The sequence below is a fragment of the Abramis brama genome (assembly GCF_963993115.1).
Source record: "Abramis brama genome assembly, chromosome: 19".
NCBI classification, from domain to species: Eukaryota; Metazoa; Chordata; class Actinopteri; order Cypriniformes; family Leuciscidae; genus Abramis; species Abramis brama.
In genome coordinates, this window is record NC_139981.1 from 32,084,727 (window position 1) to 32,098,574 (window position 13,848).

Below are 13,848 nucleotides of genomic sequence, written 5' to 3' on the forward strand. Positions count from 1 at the left end.
CTTTTAAAAATATCTCGGGAGCCAAATGGTGTGCTGGACCTGTGGATGAGGGAAGAACCTCTGCTCTTAAACCCGGCACTGGCTTTGAACATTTTTAATTCAGTCTCCCTCAGAAGAGCTTTATGGACTGCAAACATTACTAAAGTTGGACTTCTGATTTCTGAGAATGGGTGGATATCTGCTGAAATTTTGGCTCAAAAGCTGGACATCAGATCAGTTCGAGTGGTGGAGAGAATGCTGACTCAAATACGTGAGTTTTTGCCCCAGGACTATAGACTGGTTTTAGAGTCGTCTGGTAGAGAGGAGGAAACCTCGACTTTCCCAGAACTGGCTTTTTCAGCAGACACTGGAGAATGGCAAGAGGCTGAGGGAGGCTTGCTTTCTTTTAAGACCCCCCAACTGGAGCTTTTTAGCAACACAGGGAAAAAAGCTTTTTATGTACTTTGTGTGAAGGTGTCACATCTGCACTCGCTTGAGAGTGTAAGAGAGTCCAAGTGGCAGGAGGTTTTTGGGCCAGGCGCTTCCCCTAAAGGCTGCTGGAGGTCCCTGTACAAGACTCCTATAGAGAAAAGGTCTGGAGACCTTCAGTGGAGAATTGTGCATGGGATAATAGCCACAAACAGACACAGAGCACACCTTGACCCACAGGTAGGGGAGGGCTGTCCGTTCTGTGGGATGCAGGAAACAGTTTTTCATCTGTTTTTTGACTGTTTTAGATTAAAGCCATTATTTAACAAATTAGAAGAGTGGTGTCAGACCCTGGGGGAAGTTTTTATGCCTATGTTTTTTATTTATGGGCCTAAGTACAGTAGGAAAAACAAAGAAGTTCATGTTTTATTAAATTTTTTATTTGGGCAAGCAAAAATGTCAATTTGGTTGTCACGAAAGAAAAAATTGAATAATGGTGGATTAACTGATGTGGTTGCAGTGTTACAGGGGTTAATAAAATCCCGTATAAATATAGAGTTTAGCTATTACAAGTTGGTTAATGACTTGGATGTTTTCAGAGGTAAATGGGGCATAAGGAATGTTATTTGTGATGTTGACATTGATGGCTGTCTCCAAATTTATGCATGAGTGAGTTTTGATCGTAAAAGTCTTGAGACTCTGTGGTTATTTTGTTTTAAATGCTCTCATTTCTAGTTGGTTAAAAAAAAAAAAAAAAAAAAAAAACTTTTTTACTGAAAATGTTATATCTTTAATACTTTTGTAAATAAAGAGATCTTAAAGTCAAGTCTCTCTCTCTCTCTCTCTCTCTCATATAACAGCATTAGTCATCAGCATATAACTATCAATCAATAGCTCAAGCCTCAGTTCCTCCATTCACTAGTTCTAAAATGACAGTTTGGAATTAGCGCTGGAGGCTTGGGATGAGATGCGTAAGAAATTAGTCACACACACTAGCATTTTAAGGAAAAAACCGGGAAAATGTCTTGAAATAAAACAACAGCACAACGTCTTGAGTCATTGTAAAACTTTTTGACATCATCATCTCCATATGTGTGGCTTTTCTCTAACATACATTTAGCTCACCTAATAGGCCTACAGCTTTGCACTTGAGTCCCGATATGACAGCTTCAAAACTTAGGCTAATCAAGCTAAAATGCTGAAGCAACATGTGTTTGTATATTTTGGATATATGGTTTAGGAGAGGGTTTAGTGTTATTCTCAAATGTGAAAGCATTAGCCTTTAAGCGCCACTCACCTGACATTTCATTTCCGAACTGCCACAAACCAACGTAATAAAAACATCACCACCTGCATCTGTTTCTGATAAAACTCACACTTTTAGCCCACTCACTGATTACTTCACTTTAAAAGTTTCGCAAAACATGCAAGAAGCAGCGTAATGGTTTTGCAGAATTGTTGCCAGAGATTACAAACGATACCGACTGGGACTCTGGTCGTGAGTCTTGCACAACAGCAGCACACAATTCTTTGGTATTTTTTATTATATAAATACATTTTTTAAAAATTACAATATTATTCTATTTCATAATTTTTGTAAATACAAATCATCTAAAGAGAATTAAATCCTCAATAAAACAGCAGTGCATGTGCAAAGCACACAAAATGTGCAAAGCCCAAATTACAATCCTCATAAAATGATTTTGTTCTGACTTTGTTTTTGTTTTTTAACATAATAAAGTTTGTATAATGATTGATTCTGAAAGAAAGAATTTGGTGTTTGAAATGTATGTAATAATTATTCATACAATGTAATTGTATTATGTACAGTATTGGCTAAAAGTGATTTCTGGCCTAGGAAAACCTTTATAAAGTGCCTTTATTAAAATATTATTCAAAATGTGTTAAAGATTTTGTAAGCATATTGCGTAGTTGTGCTTGGAGTTGATTGTTTTATTTGTGATGACAACACAATAAAACATGCCAAATTGTACGGATGTAATTTCTGACCAGGCTGTCAGAAACAAGAGAGAACCAACAAAATAACTGATTATGTTGTAGTCAATGTATGCTTTTTTGTTTTTCTATGCATATTTCCATAGTAAAATAAAAGCTTTATAGCTGTAGTTTCCCTTTTTTGCCAAATAATTGTGTGTGATAAATACCTTAACCAAATTAAGTGTTTTTTTCTTCCCTCATATTGAAAATATTTTCCTCATATTTTGATGGTTTAATCGAACTTGTAGGGTCATTAAAAACAAATGTCCCCTCCAGACATCATTTTTGGCCACAACTGTATATACATTACTAATTATGCACAACAGCTATTTGTGTTATAGTGACAGCAACAACTGTGTTACATCTACAGTACAATGAAGCATTTAAAGTCCCCCTGTAGTCAATCATTTTATCCCTTAAAACTCATCTTTGAGAATCAAAATGACACATTTAAAGGGTAACTAAACCCTAAACCAACTTTTTTTAGTTAATGATCTGTAAGAAAGGGGCTTTATTAGTGCTGTTCATTGATTCAAGTAACTTTTTTAACATTTGGGTATAAAGTGTTTTAATTCTACAATATATGGTGTAAAAACGTCTGAGTGCTGCCCTCTTAAGGTTAAACGGTGGCTACTGCAGTTGAATTTTCCTATTGGATGTTGCGGTACTGCGTGACATAAGCGGTACTGCGTGACGTAGGCAGGTTCCAGCTCACCACGCCCTCCCTTGGTACGAGCTCACCACGCCCTTGGATGAGCTAGCGTAGATTTATCTGTATTTAGTACAGTGGTAGTAGGTGTAGTGTTGCTAGTGGCAAAAGCACTGCTGGACTGCATAGCTTAGGCGCCAGTGGTTGCATGCACTTGGCCTGGGAGACCGTGAGTGTGAAACCTGCATTTTACGCGGAATTGCTTTTCCAACGCAATAGAGGTGGAAATGGGCTTCTCCACACAGCTCGCGCTGAAAAGCGACGCAGTGCCAAACGCTGCTACTCCTGCATGGACTCCACCACCGCAGCGGCGTCTTGATGTGAGTGATCATATATATTTTAATCACAATTTATGGTTAGGCTAAAGTTAATCCTCTGGGGTCGACAAACGCGGCAGCGCATTTTGCTGGATTTTTTCACATAGCGGCAAAATATGAAAATGCCTATAGAGAGCGCGCGCTATTGACATCAACTCGATAAAACTCATCAGATGCATGTACTTTACATCGTCTTGCGACCCTGTGAGTCACTCCATTTTAGAGAGTCTGACAGCAGGTCTCAGGTGCACACCCCCCCGCTCACGGTTCGTCCCCTCTATCTCCGCTGGGGTCTGCCCACTTTTCTAGCATTTTTCAAATATTGCCAGTGGGTGGAGTCAGGCTCTGACCAGGGGTTTAATTACCCTTTAAACTTTTTTCCTTGAATGTAACTCGACACCCTTGCCTCATTTAGTATTCAAGGTTCTATGAATATGCAAATGAGCCCCGCCTCCACTCACTCAGCTCAGAGATCCACTGGTTGACAATCACACGTTGATCTGATTGGTTACAAGGTAGTTTGTGACGTCAGAAACACCAGCGATTTCAAAGCGTGTTTTTTAAGGAGACTTTTAAGGAGGAAAATACTCAGCAATGGTGTCGACTCATGACTGTTCACATGGTTTGTCTTAAAGCACATTAAAAACACCACATAGACATATAAACAACATTAAAAGCTTGATTTTCACCACAGGGGGACTTTAAATTCCACTCTCAGAAAAATGCCTCTCTCAGTACAGAAAAGTGACGAATATCTCCGAAAGCTCAACGCGAGGCATAAAAATGTCCGGGAAGGACATCATGCCTCTGCGATCCACTTTGGTCTGGACTGTGTACGACTTCAGCTCTGATTTCCCGGTCAACACAGAGGTATGAATGACAGCGATTCTCGCCTCCTCTCGATACGGATCGTCCCTGTCCTTCCCTATGACGACGTTGTGACTCTGTCCAGGCCTCCAGAATGGGTAGTGGACCGTTAGAGTCTCCAAACGCTGCACGGTGAAGTACTCAACCGGGATGGGCTGGTCGTCGGCGGGTTTGCACTGGACCAGCGTCAGGTGCCGGACCTCAGAGTTGTTGAGCAGGAGGGCCACATTCAGAGGCGAGGTGTACAACACCGTCAGATGCTTCTTCTGAACCGGACTGGGATTCTCGGCCCTTTGCAACACTGATGACTGATCCTTACAGTTGTTGCACTCGCTGGAGTTCATCTTCTCACAGAGGCCCGGATCCTGCGCACACGTGCACACGTTGCGCTCGGTCACGTAGGCCACCTTGAATTCGGAGCGCAGGACGGCAGGAGAGGCGAGCCACAGTGTGCAGAACAACACTGCAAAACTCATCTGACTGCACAGGATCATCTCGGAGAGGGATTGTTTGAGACCTGCGTGTGCGAGACCGAAGAATAGATCAAACTTTATTCATTTAACAGCATAAACTAGACAAAAACATTATAAAACATCAAAAAAACAGATAAATTGTGTAGACAGACCAAAAAACATAACAGATATTTCATTAAATATAAAAAAATAAAAAATAAATAAATATCTTAAATATAAGTATATGGTAAATATACTCTCCTAAAAAAATAAAACTGGTCCCATGGGAGAGTCAATACTGAGATACTGATATTAAAAAGTCTGTCTTCTGTAGGAAGAAAGGATCTTCAGTAGAGCGTCTTCAGTCTCTGAATGAGATATTGTTTAGCCTGAGAGCAACAATCATGGCTCTGTTCCAAAACCCGGTGCACTGCCTTGTGTTGTGCTGACAAGTTACGATTTGCAGCTCTTCGGGAGATTTGACTTACTGTGGATTTCAATACAATCCAGTGTTAGCTAACCATGTGATACTTAAAGGCCCCCTGAAATCAAAATGTAAGTTTTTTAGCTTTTAGTGTAAATATGTTGGCTTTAAGGTTATGAATAAGCTGATGTGTTCCAAAACAATGACAAAACTCGCATTTAGGAGATATAAGCATTCAAAACTTACAGTCTCACCCAATCTGTCAGGGATTTTCTGTGATATGATATCACATCATCTCCTGTCCAATCAAATGCTCTCTAGAACCTAAAGCTCCGCCCCCTCTGCTATAAACACCACCTGGCCGAAGCGAGCGTTGACACGTCACGGAGCAATATGGGTTGGAGATGTGTGAGTTTTATTCTGTTTTCCATCTGTACATTAATTAAGAGTGAACTGACTAGAATTTCTCCACACCTCTTCTATTGAATTCAACGAATCATTAGTGCTCGGATTCGCTTCCATGGTGCTGTCAAGTACGTCAAGTTTCCCTCCTTTACCTATCTACAGATAAAGCGCTGTCGGGATAATTCCGGTTCGCGTCGCTACATGGAAGCGATAAAAATTCTGTATTATTAATTTTAAGGCCAGACAAGTAGTATGTTGAGGGTTGATTTGTAGGGAAGGACTACACGCCTGCGCGCATGTATTCAAACACACACACCTATAGACTGAACTCGTAATACGCATGTGCACACCATCAGCATTCTCACTGGTTCGCGTTATTGAAGTTTGCAGAGAAAAAAGTCTGTGTAGAGTTTTCTGTTAAAACGGTGTCGTGTTAGCGGCCCCTAAGTTAATAACTAACGATCGTTGCGACGGAAGTGAATCAATCAAACTAACTTTATCTGGACAATAACTTTATTCTAGAGCTGCTGTAAAGCCAAAACACTTTACTTTAATTTCCAATTATCAATGTAAAGCTGCTTTGGAACAATCTACATTGTTAAAAGCGCTGTATAAATGAAGATAAGTCATCTTCATTTATACAGCGCTTTTAACAATGTAGATTAACATTAACTTGACTATGACTCGCAGTCTGAGGTAAACTAAACACTATTGGCTATTTGGAAATGAGGAGGAGCAATTCAAGATGTCCCGCCTTAGCTTCTGTTTCAGTGGAAATCACGTCAGCGCATCATCCAAGGCCTTTAAGCATAAAAACATATAGAAGAAATCAAAATACTGGGGTACATTGGTCCATTTTGAATCAGAACTATTGATTTTAGTAATGAATCAATTCTATTGATACTTCTCTGTCCTTACGCCATCTTGGATGGTTATCACTGAGCTTGTTGCTATTCATTTCTCTAAAAAGGATGCTTTGAATTTGCCTTCAAGAAGGACTCTTAGAAGGCAACATAATAGCCTTACAAACTCAGAAATGAGCCAATCTCCTTACCAGTGAAAGATCTGCAACCCACAGAGTGTTTCAGTGATGCGTGAACAAGAGTGGCGCTGTGATTGGTTAGTCAGCCAATGCCAGATGTAGAGAGGGCAATAAAACAGGCTCAGTCCTCTGACAGTCTGTCAGCAGTGCCATGGTGTTCATGAGCTGTCGTCTCAGCTGAAAACAACAACATCCTCTATCACATCTGCAACTGACAACATAAAGTGGTCCACAATGACCAGTTTGTCCATTTAAAGGTAGGGTAGGCAATTTCAGAGTGGCTAGCAATAGCAAGCTAGTTTTGAAAGCTTTAGATCCCGCCCTCCCTTCAAAGCCACGCCTCCTCCAAAACACATGACTGCACATTCAGACTCAAATCACACAACAGTCATTTTATGAAAAAAGGTTGAACAAATTGCAACAGAAGCAAACTCAACTGATTTTGTATCCTCAATATAACCAGCCTTTATTAATTATTATTGCAGAGATGGGGTTTGGGGCTGGGTCTGTGGGACTGTTTCTGGGGATTCACTTTTTATTTTGCCTACCTTTTGTCTTCTGCATTCTCCTTACCCTTGTCTCCTGTTCTTCTCTCAGACTCGTCCCCCAGAAACAGTCCCACAGACCCAGCCCAAAACCCAATCTCTTAAAAAATAATAAAGGTGGTTTCTAAAGTACTTCTTCCTGCCTCTATGTATTAATGCTCATGGGTGGCCTAAATGGGTTCCATTCAAACCTTAACATTAAGTATTTTACTGTTATGTGTCAACAAGATTCAACAACACATTTTCACCTGGCTATACCCAATGTTTAGATCTGTTGTGGTATTTATGCAAATTAGCACATACGTAATTAGATTATGCACCGTTTGTCAGTTATGTTAAAGCAGGGCTCAGTAGTTTCGGGATTTCTTCGCTGTATTCTCACTTTTTGCTCGCAGGTTTCTCTCTAGAGCTCCCCCCACAGCTTCGGAATAGATATTTGACAACACTGTTGTAAAAACTCGTTGGCGATTCTCAGACACCAGAGGCTAGTAGATCAACGACATCAAAGCAGATGGGACATTCTTTAAAACGTCTTCTTCATTCGGGTTCGAACAGCGTGAGGGAGCGCAATAATGACAGCATTTTAGCAGATTTCTTTTGGCCGTAAAGCAATTGTTTACATCGCGAGACCTGATATCACGCGATACTTCCTGATGCGGCGGCCGGCGACCCGCCGGCTCAAAGTTGCAAGTGCGGATTTTCCGCTCACGGGCACCAGGGGGGTGCGAAACGACCACCATTCAACCCGAAATAAGTAATATAACCATTCCAATGACTCCGAAGCTGTTCAGTTAAGGTAAAAAAGTTACTTAGATCACCTTTAACAAACCATTTCAAAACACTTGTAATACATTTTTTGTTTGTCTTGATGTAAGTAATCAACTCAGTAATTTTCATGGTGATATCTAAAGGTTACATTTTTTTACCATATTCACGTAAGAAAAAGAATGAATAGGCGTGTGAATAGGCTATATTTGGGTCTTTTTCGAAACTTTCCTCTAATGGAATTCTTCGGGGTTTTTTTCCTTACTCAGGACATATTGAGGATACAAAATCAGTTGAGTTTGCTTCTGTTGCAATTTGTTCAAGGTTGACCCCCATTTTGGCTTAAAATGACTGGACTATTAATAATGAACGTAAACAACTGACAGATCTGCAGATGATGCGACAAATGCAATGATTGGATGAATGTGTTTTGGTCCTGAGACTTCCACAGAATATACATGTCCACGTTTTAATATTTAGACCACTTCTATTATTGAGTGCTATCAGGATGTGAAGAGAGTTTCAACCAGAATAACAAACAAAAAAAATAATTGCCTACCCTATCTTTAACCATGGAAATGAACGTGTTAAAATCCTGAAAATGAAGAAAGCATTTCATTCTACACTATTTCTGCACTCTAAGAAAAAGGGTTCAATGGGGTTCTATATAGAACTCTATATATACTCTATAACTTCTATATAGGGTTCTTGACTCAATTTTAAAGAACTCTTTATGCCAAGAAGGTTCTATAAGGAGAAATGTCTTAAATAATCGCATAATACTTTCATATTTAATGGTATTCTCTAGTAATAAAGTATGTTTACAAGCTGTTTAATTCATAAAATTGTATTAAAAGATGAATTAAAACTAAATTAATTCATTAAAACTAGATCCATGATGGGAACGCCTAAACGGTTCTATATATGAAGACAGAACCCTTTAAAGTTCTATTTAGAATCTTTTCTTCTATTGACGTGTTTCCACGCCAGTGTCTGGAAATAGAGCAGAAATTCCGATGACATTTTTTACATTAAATATTAAAAAATTATAAAAAATAGACAATGCACGTTTTGCACATTTTAAATCATTCACAGACCGTTGCATCATCAGCATGTTTAAAACACAGTCTGTCTCTTACAGTTTTACATCCGAGTACTTACGCATATCATCAAAACACAATGTAGCTTTACCTTTCTATCGGCTTTCTTTGGCAAATTCAAACCTGAAGGTTTGGATTCTGACGAAAACTCCTCAGCCCCAGTCGTGTTGCTTGGATTGGCGGGTTTCTTCCTCCAGGGGTTTAAACTGTGCTTGAGTTTCTCATTATGCAACAGAACTGCCCGGAGGTGACGTGCCGCTAGCAAACACTATTTCTCCTGCCTGGTCCAGAACACATGCAGCTGTCCTCCATTTTCTCTCCTGAATAACACAGGGTGTGTCACACTTCATCAGCGAGTCCGAGCTGCTTCAGGATTTACTTTCCATCTCACCTTCTCACACAGAGCAAACATGAAACTATTCATTCTCAACCAACATCACATCCTTTTCAGAGCTCGGAATAAAGGATCTACATAATGCACCCATTAATAAAGCTTTCCAGTCTTTCTCCTTCATGCAAAATGAAAGAATTCCTGGCAGCCTTGCATGTGATGATTCACTGTTTCCTCGAGTTAATCTAAGAAAACATCTGTCTTGCCAAACGATAATACCCTGTGTGTGCTGTTAAAGTGGTTAGATTGTCTTTAGATAAACACTGTCCACATATGGCTTTTCTAACACTAACACTTAACTAAGAGCCCTGCCCTTACAGTAAGTCACATTTAAAGAAAGACAGAGTGAAAAGGAGATTACCTGTCAGTGTTTGTCATGCTGAGAGTCAGTGAAGCACATGTCCATCTCACGGTCCACTCGTCTGAGGATCTCAGGGATCACTCATGGACTGTGGGGTTGGGCTTGCCGAATACACAGAGGTTGCCAAAGCCACAAGACGGTGTCCTCAGCATCTTGCTATGCATGAGCCGCTAAGCCAAGAAGGAAAATGTTAACTGGAACAATGTGAGGCGGTCAATAAAACATATGAGGCAAGCGCATGACTCGACCACGACCATTTATGAACTTTCTCCACTGACTTTCTATGATGTTCAAAGTGTTTTAATGACCCTGAGTTTTAAAGGCAGCTGTCTGACTCTGAGATGCGAACGGGAACATGGTTTGTGTAACATTAGCAACACATTATTAGCTGTTTGATAATGTATTCAAGCCAAAGGCTAATCATATTAATTACCGTCATGTGTCCGACTTTGCAGAGAACGATACAAAAAAAGCATTCTGATACATGGACTTGTAGACGAGCCTGTATAATTCACTTCTTCTTCTGAATCAGTTTCTACACAGTTACTACAGTAAAGTTGAGTGAGTATCAGCTATTCTGAGCTGGTGTGAGTGAGTGGAGACGGGGCTAATTTGCATATTCATGCATATTCAACCGTTACAGGACCTAAAATATAAGTTTTACACCTTTATGTAAATTTGAACTAAAATCTTGGTCATGAGCATGTTGCGTTTTGACAGAACTACAACTACTCATATCATGCAATGAATCACTCAAACTTTCCCTTTTTTTCTTTCTTTCTTTTTTTTAACCTTTTTGGGGCGTAATACATTAAATGACCAGAGGAGGTGAAATGAATCCTCTTCTTTTTTTAATGTGTTATAAATCAAATGGATGCAAACATTTGTTAATTATTCAACAGAAGCAACAAGTCACTGGTTAGTAGGTTTGTTATATAAAGTGAAAGCGATGGACCGTTTCCACCATTGTTGCCAAATATGCAGATTCACTGAACACACGTTGACCTGTGTGTGTCACACTAGGTGTCACAGTCAAACCTGCCAATAGAGTTTACAGCAAATATGCAACACGTAGAAATATAAAAGCATGTAAAATATTTCTGAATTGTATACGTTTAATATTCAAACATAGATCTCGCTGCATTTTTGGAAAGTTTATAATAACATTAGGGGTGAGAAAATGATGGTGTTTGTATGTAGTTTATTCTTTAATAAGTGCCTGCATGAGTCTAACTGTAAATACTAACATTACATCTCACTGTAAATATTTGGTTACACTGTATTTCGATAGTCCACTTTATAACGTTGCACCTACATGTCAACTAACTTTCATTAGATTATTAGACTGTAGTAGACTAGCAGAGTTAGGTATTAGAGTTAGGGTTAGTAGAATAAGTTGACATGCACTTGAGTTACTTATAGTCAGTAGAATATCTGTTGAGGAGCATCACAATAAAGAGTTAGTAGATATTAAGCAGCTGACAGTCTACTAATACTCTATAATACTCTAATGAGAGTTAGTAGGCATGTTGCAAAGTTACTCATAGTCAACAGAAAGTCTAAAGTCGACCAAAATAATGAGTTACCAAATATTTTTTTCTAATCATTTACTGTAAACAATGAATGTATTCGAGTTGTTAAAGATTGCTCAAACACATTTCTTGGAATTATGACTCATTTTCTTGAAATTCTTAACACAAATTTCTAACTTCTCACCCATTTCCCCAAACTTCCTATTTTGAGGTCAAAATGAAGCTGTCCACTCTAAACCATTCAATCTTCACATCTGACATCATCTTCACCCCTCTGACATCACACACAAGCCCTCAAAAACACACACACTACAACTAGTCTTACACACTGGTGAGATCAATTCAAAACAATACTACACAAAAGTTCTGAAGAACACCTACACCTGTTTCTGATGGAGGCGACGGAGAAGCGACTCGTGTTTGGCTGAACTCGTTGCTCAGCCTCACTCATCATCACACCATAGACATCATGGTCAACTAGAGTAGCACCAATTTCATCCGAGACTGCTTGTCTCCTTTCCCTTCCTCCTGCTCCTCCTCTTCCTCCTCCTTCACCTCCTCATCCTCTTCCTCCTCCTTCACCTCCTCATCCTCCTCCTCTTCCTTCACCTCCTCATCCTCCTCCTTCACCTTCTCCTCTTCCTCCTCCTTCACCTTCTCCTCTTCCTCCTCCTTCACCTTCTCCTCTTCCTCCTCATTCACCTCCTCCTATTCCTCCTCCTTCACCTCCTCCTCCTCTTCCTTCTTTCACCTCCTCATCCTCTTCCTTCTCCTCTTCCTCCTCCTTCACCTCCTCATCCTCCTCCTCTTCCTTCACCTCCTCCTCCTTCTCCTCTTCCTCCTCCTTCACCTTCTCCTCTTCCTCTTCCTCCACCTCCTCCTCATCCTCCTCCTTCTCCTCTTCCTCCTCCTTCACCTTCTCCTCCTCCTCCTTCTCCTCATCCTCCTCCTTCTCCTCTTCCTCCTCCTTCACCTTCACCTTCTCCTCTTCCTTCACCTCCTCCTATTCCTCCTCTTCCTTCACCTCCTTCTCCTCTTCCTTCACCTCCTCCTATTCCTCCTCCTTCACCTCATCCTCCTCCTTCACCTTCTTCCTCCTCCTTCACCTCCTCATCCTCCTCCTCCTCTTTCACCTCCTCATCCTCCTCCTTCTCCTCTTCCTCCTCCTTCACCTCCTTCTCCTCCTCCTTCTCCTCTTCCTCCTCCTTCAGCTTCTCCTTCTCCTCCTTCAGCTTCTCCTCCTCCTCCACCTCATCCTCCTCCTCCTCCTTCACCTTCTCCTCCTCCTCCTTCTCCTCTTACTCCTCCTTCACCTCCTTCTCCTCTTCCTTCATCCTCTCCTCCTCCTTCTCCTCTTCCTCCTCCTTCACCTCCTCGTCCCTCCTCCCTCTTCCTCCTCTTCCTCCTCAACCTTCACCTCTTCAACCTTCATCTCCTCATCCCTCCTCCTCCTCCCCCCCTCATCCTCTTCCGCCTCCTCCTCAACCTCCACCTCCTCCTCAACCTTCACCACCTCCTCCTCCTCCTCTTCATCCTTCATCTCCTCCTCCTCATCATCTTCCTCCTCCTCCTCTTCCTTCACCTCCTCCTCCATCCTCCTATTCCTCCCCTCCCTCCCTCCATCCCTCCCTCCCTCCCTCCCTCCATCGCTCCCTGTTCTGACTTGAGTGAACAATATAAAAGGGTTCGACAACGATGTGCTTAAAACTGAGAAGTTTTTCCTTTGAGTTCTCCGCGTACAGGCGACACCATTGTCAAAATGATCCCCATTCACACGGATCATCATTGATCATTGTCTTCAGAGATTCGAGTTTTGTTGTTTACATGAAGACCATTTTCAAAAACTTGCACTTTGAAACCTTGCGTTTTCAGGCACCAAAACAACGTTGTTGCGTAAACGAATGGCCAAAACGCATAAAAAGTAATAAGTTTTTAGTTGAAAACGGTAATGAGTGAACAGCCCCTTAGATTGTTTCCATGATTCCTAGTATGTGCTAATTTGTTGCCATGGCAACTCATTGTTTAATTTGAGTTAAGGTGATGATACACAGGGCAACTTTTTGAGCAATGTTGCTGGGCAACTGTGTATTTGTAGTTGCAGTTGCCCTGTGTATCATCACCTTTATGGTTAGTAGAAGAAGTTGCACTTGCAAAGTTACTTATAGTCAGTAGAATATCTGTTGAGAAGCATCAAAATAAAGAGTTAGTAGATATTAAGCAGAGAGTCTACTAATACTCTATAATACTCTAATGAGAGTTAGCTGACATGTAGTTGCAAAGTTACTCATAGTCAACAGAACGTCTTAAGTGGACCATCGAAATAGTGTTACCAAATATTTTTCCAATCATTTACAGTAAATAATGAATGCATTAAGACCAGTTATCATGTTTTGCTGATATATGAATATTACTAAAATTATATTTAGTAGGCCTATATATTAGTGTATATTAACCTCCTCAGAAGCTCCGTTTGCGAGAGCAGAGAGTCACACATTGGGGCAAAATAAAGTGGCACAGCAAACCTCCTTATCT

General features: G+C 40.6%; 1 protein-coding gene across 2 annotated transcripts; it reads right to left on the reverse strand.

Annotated features, from left to right (window-relative positions):
- Positions 1 to 1,142: 1,142 nt before the first annotated feature.
- On the reverse strand, positions 1,143 to 9,937 carry LOC311069674 (uncharacterized protein). Of its 2 annotated transcripts, none has more exons than XM_084093010.1 (4): positions 9,785 to 9,937; positions 9,124 to 9,352; positions 6,635 to 6,799; positions 1,143 to 4,816 (listed from the first exon to the last, which is right to left on the reverse strand). In XM_084093010.1, exon 4 carries the CDS (start codon positions 4,791 to 4,793, stop codon positions 4,164 to 4,166), a length of 630 nt encoding a protein of 209 aa, XP_083949136.1. In that variant the 5' UTR covers positions 4,794 to 4,816; positions 6,635 to 6,799; positions 9,124 to 9,352; positions 9,785 to 9,937; the 3' UTR covers positions 1,143 to 4,163. The 2 variants fall into 2 exon arrangements, with proteins under 2 accessions (XP_083949136.1, XP_083949137.1); XM_084093011.1 differs by having other exon boundaries at positions 9,124 to 9,423; positions 9,785 to 9,930.
- Between the last annotated feature and the right edge of the window lie 3,911 nt (positions 9,938 to 13,848).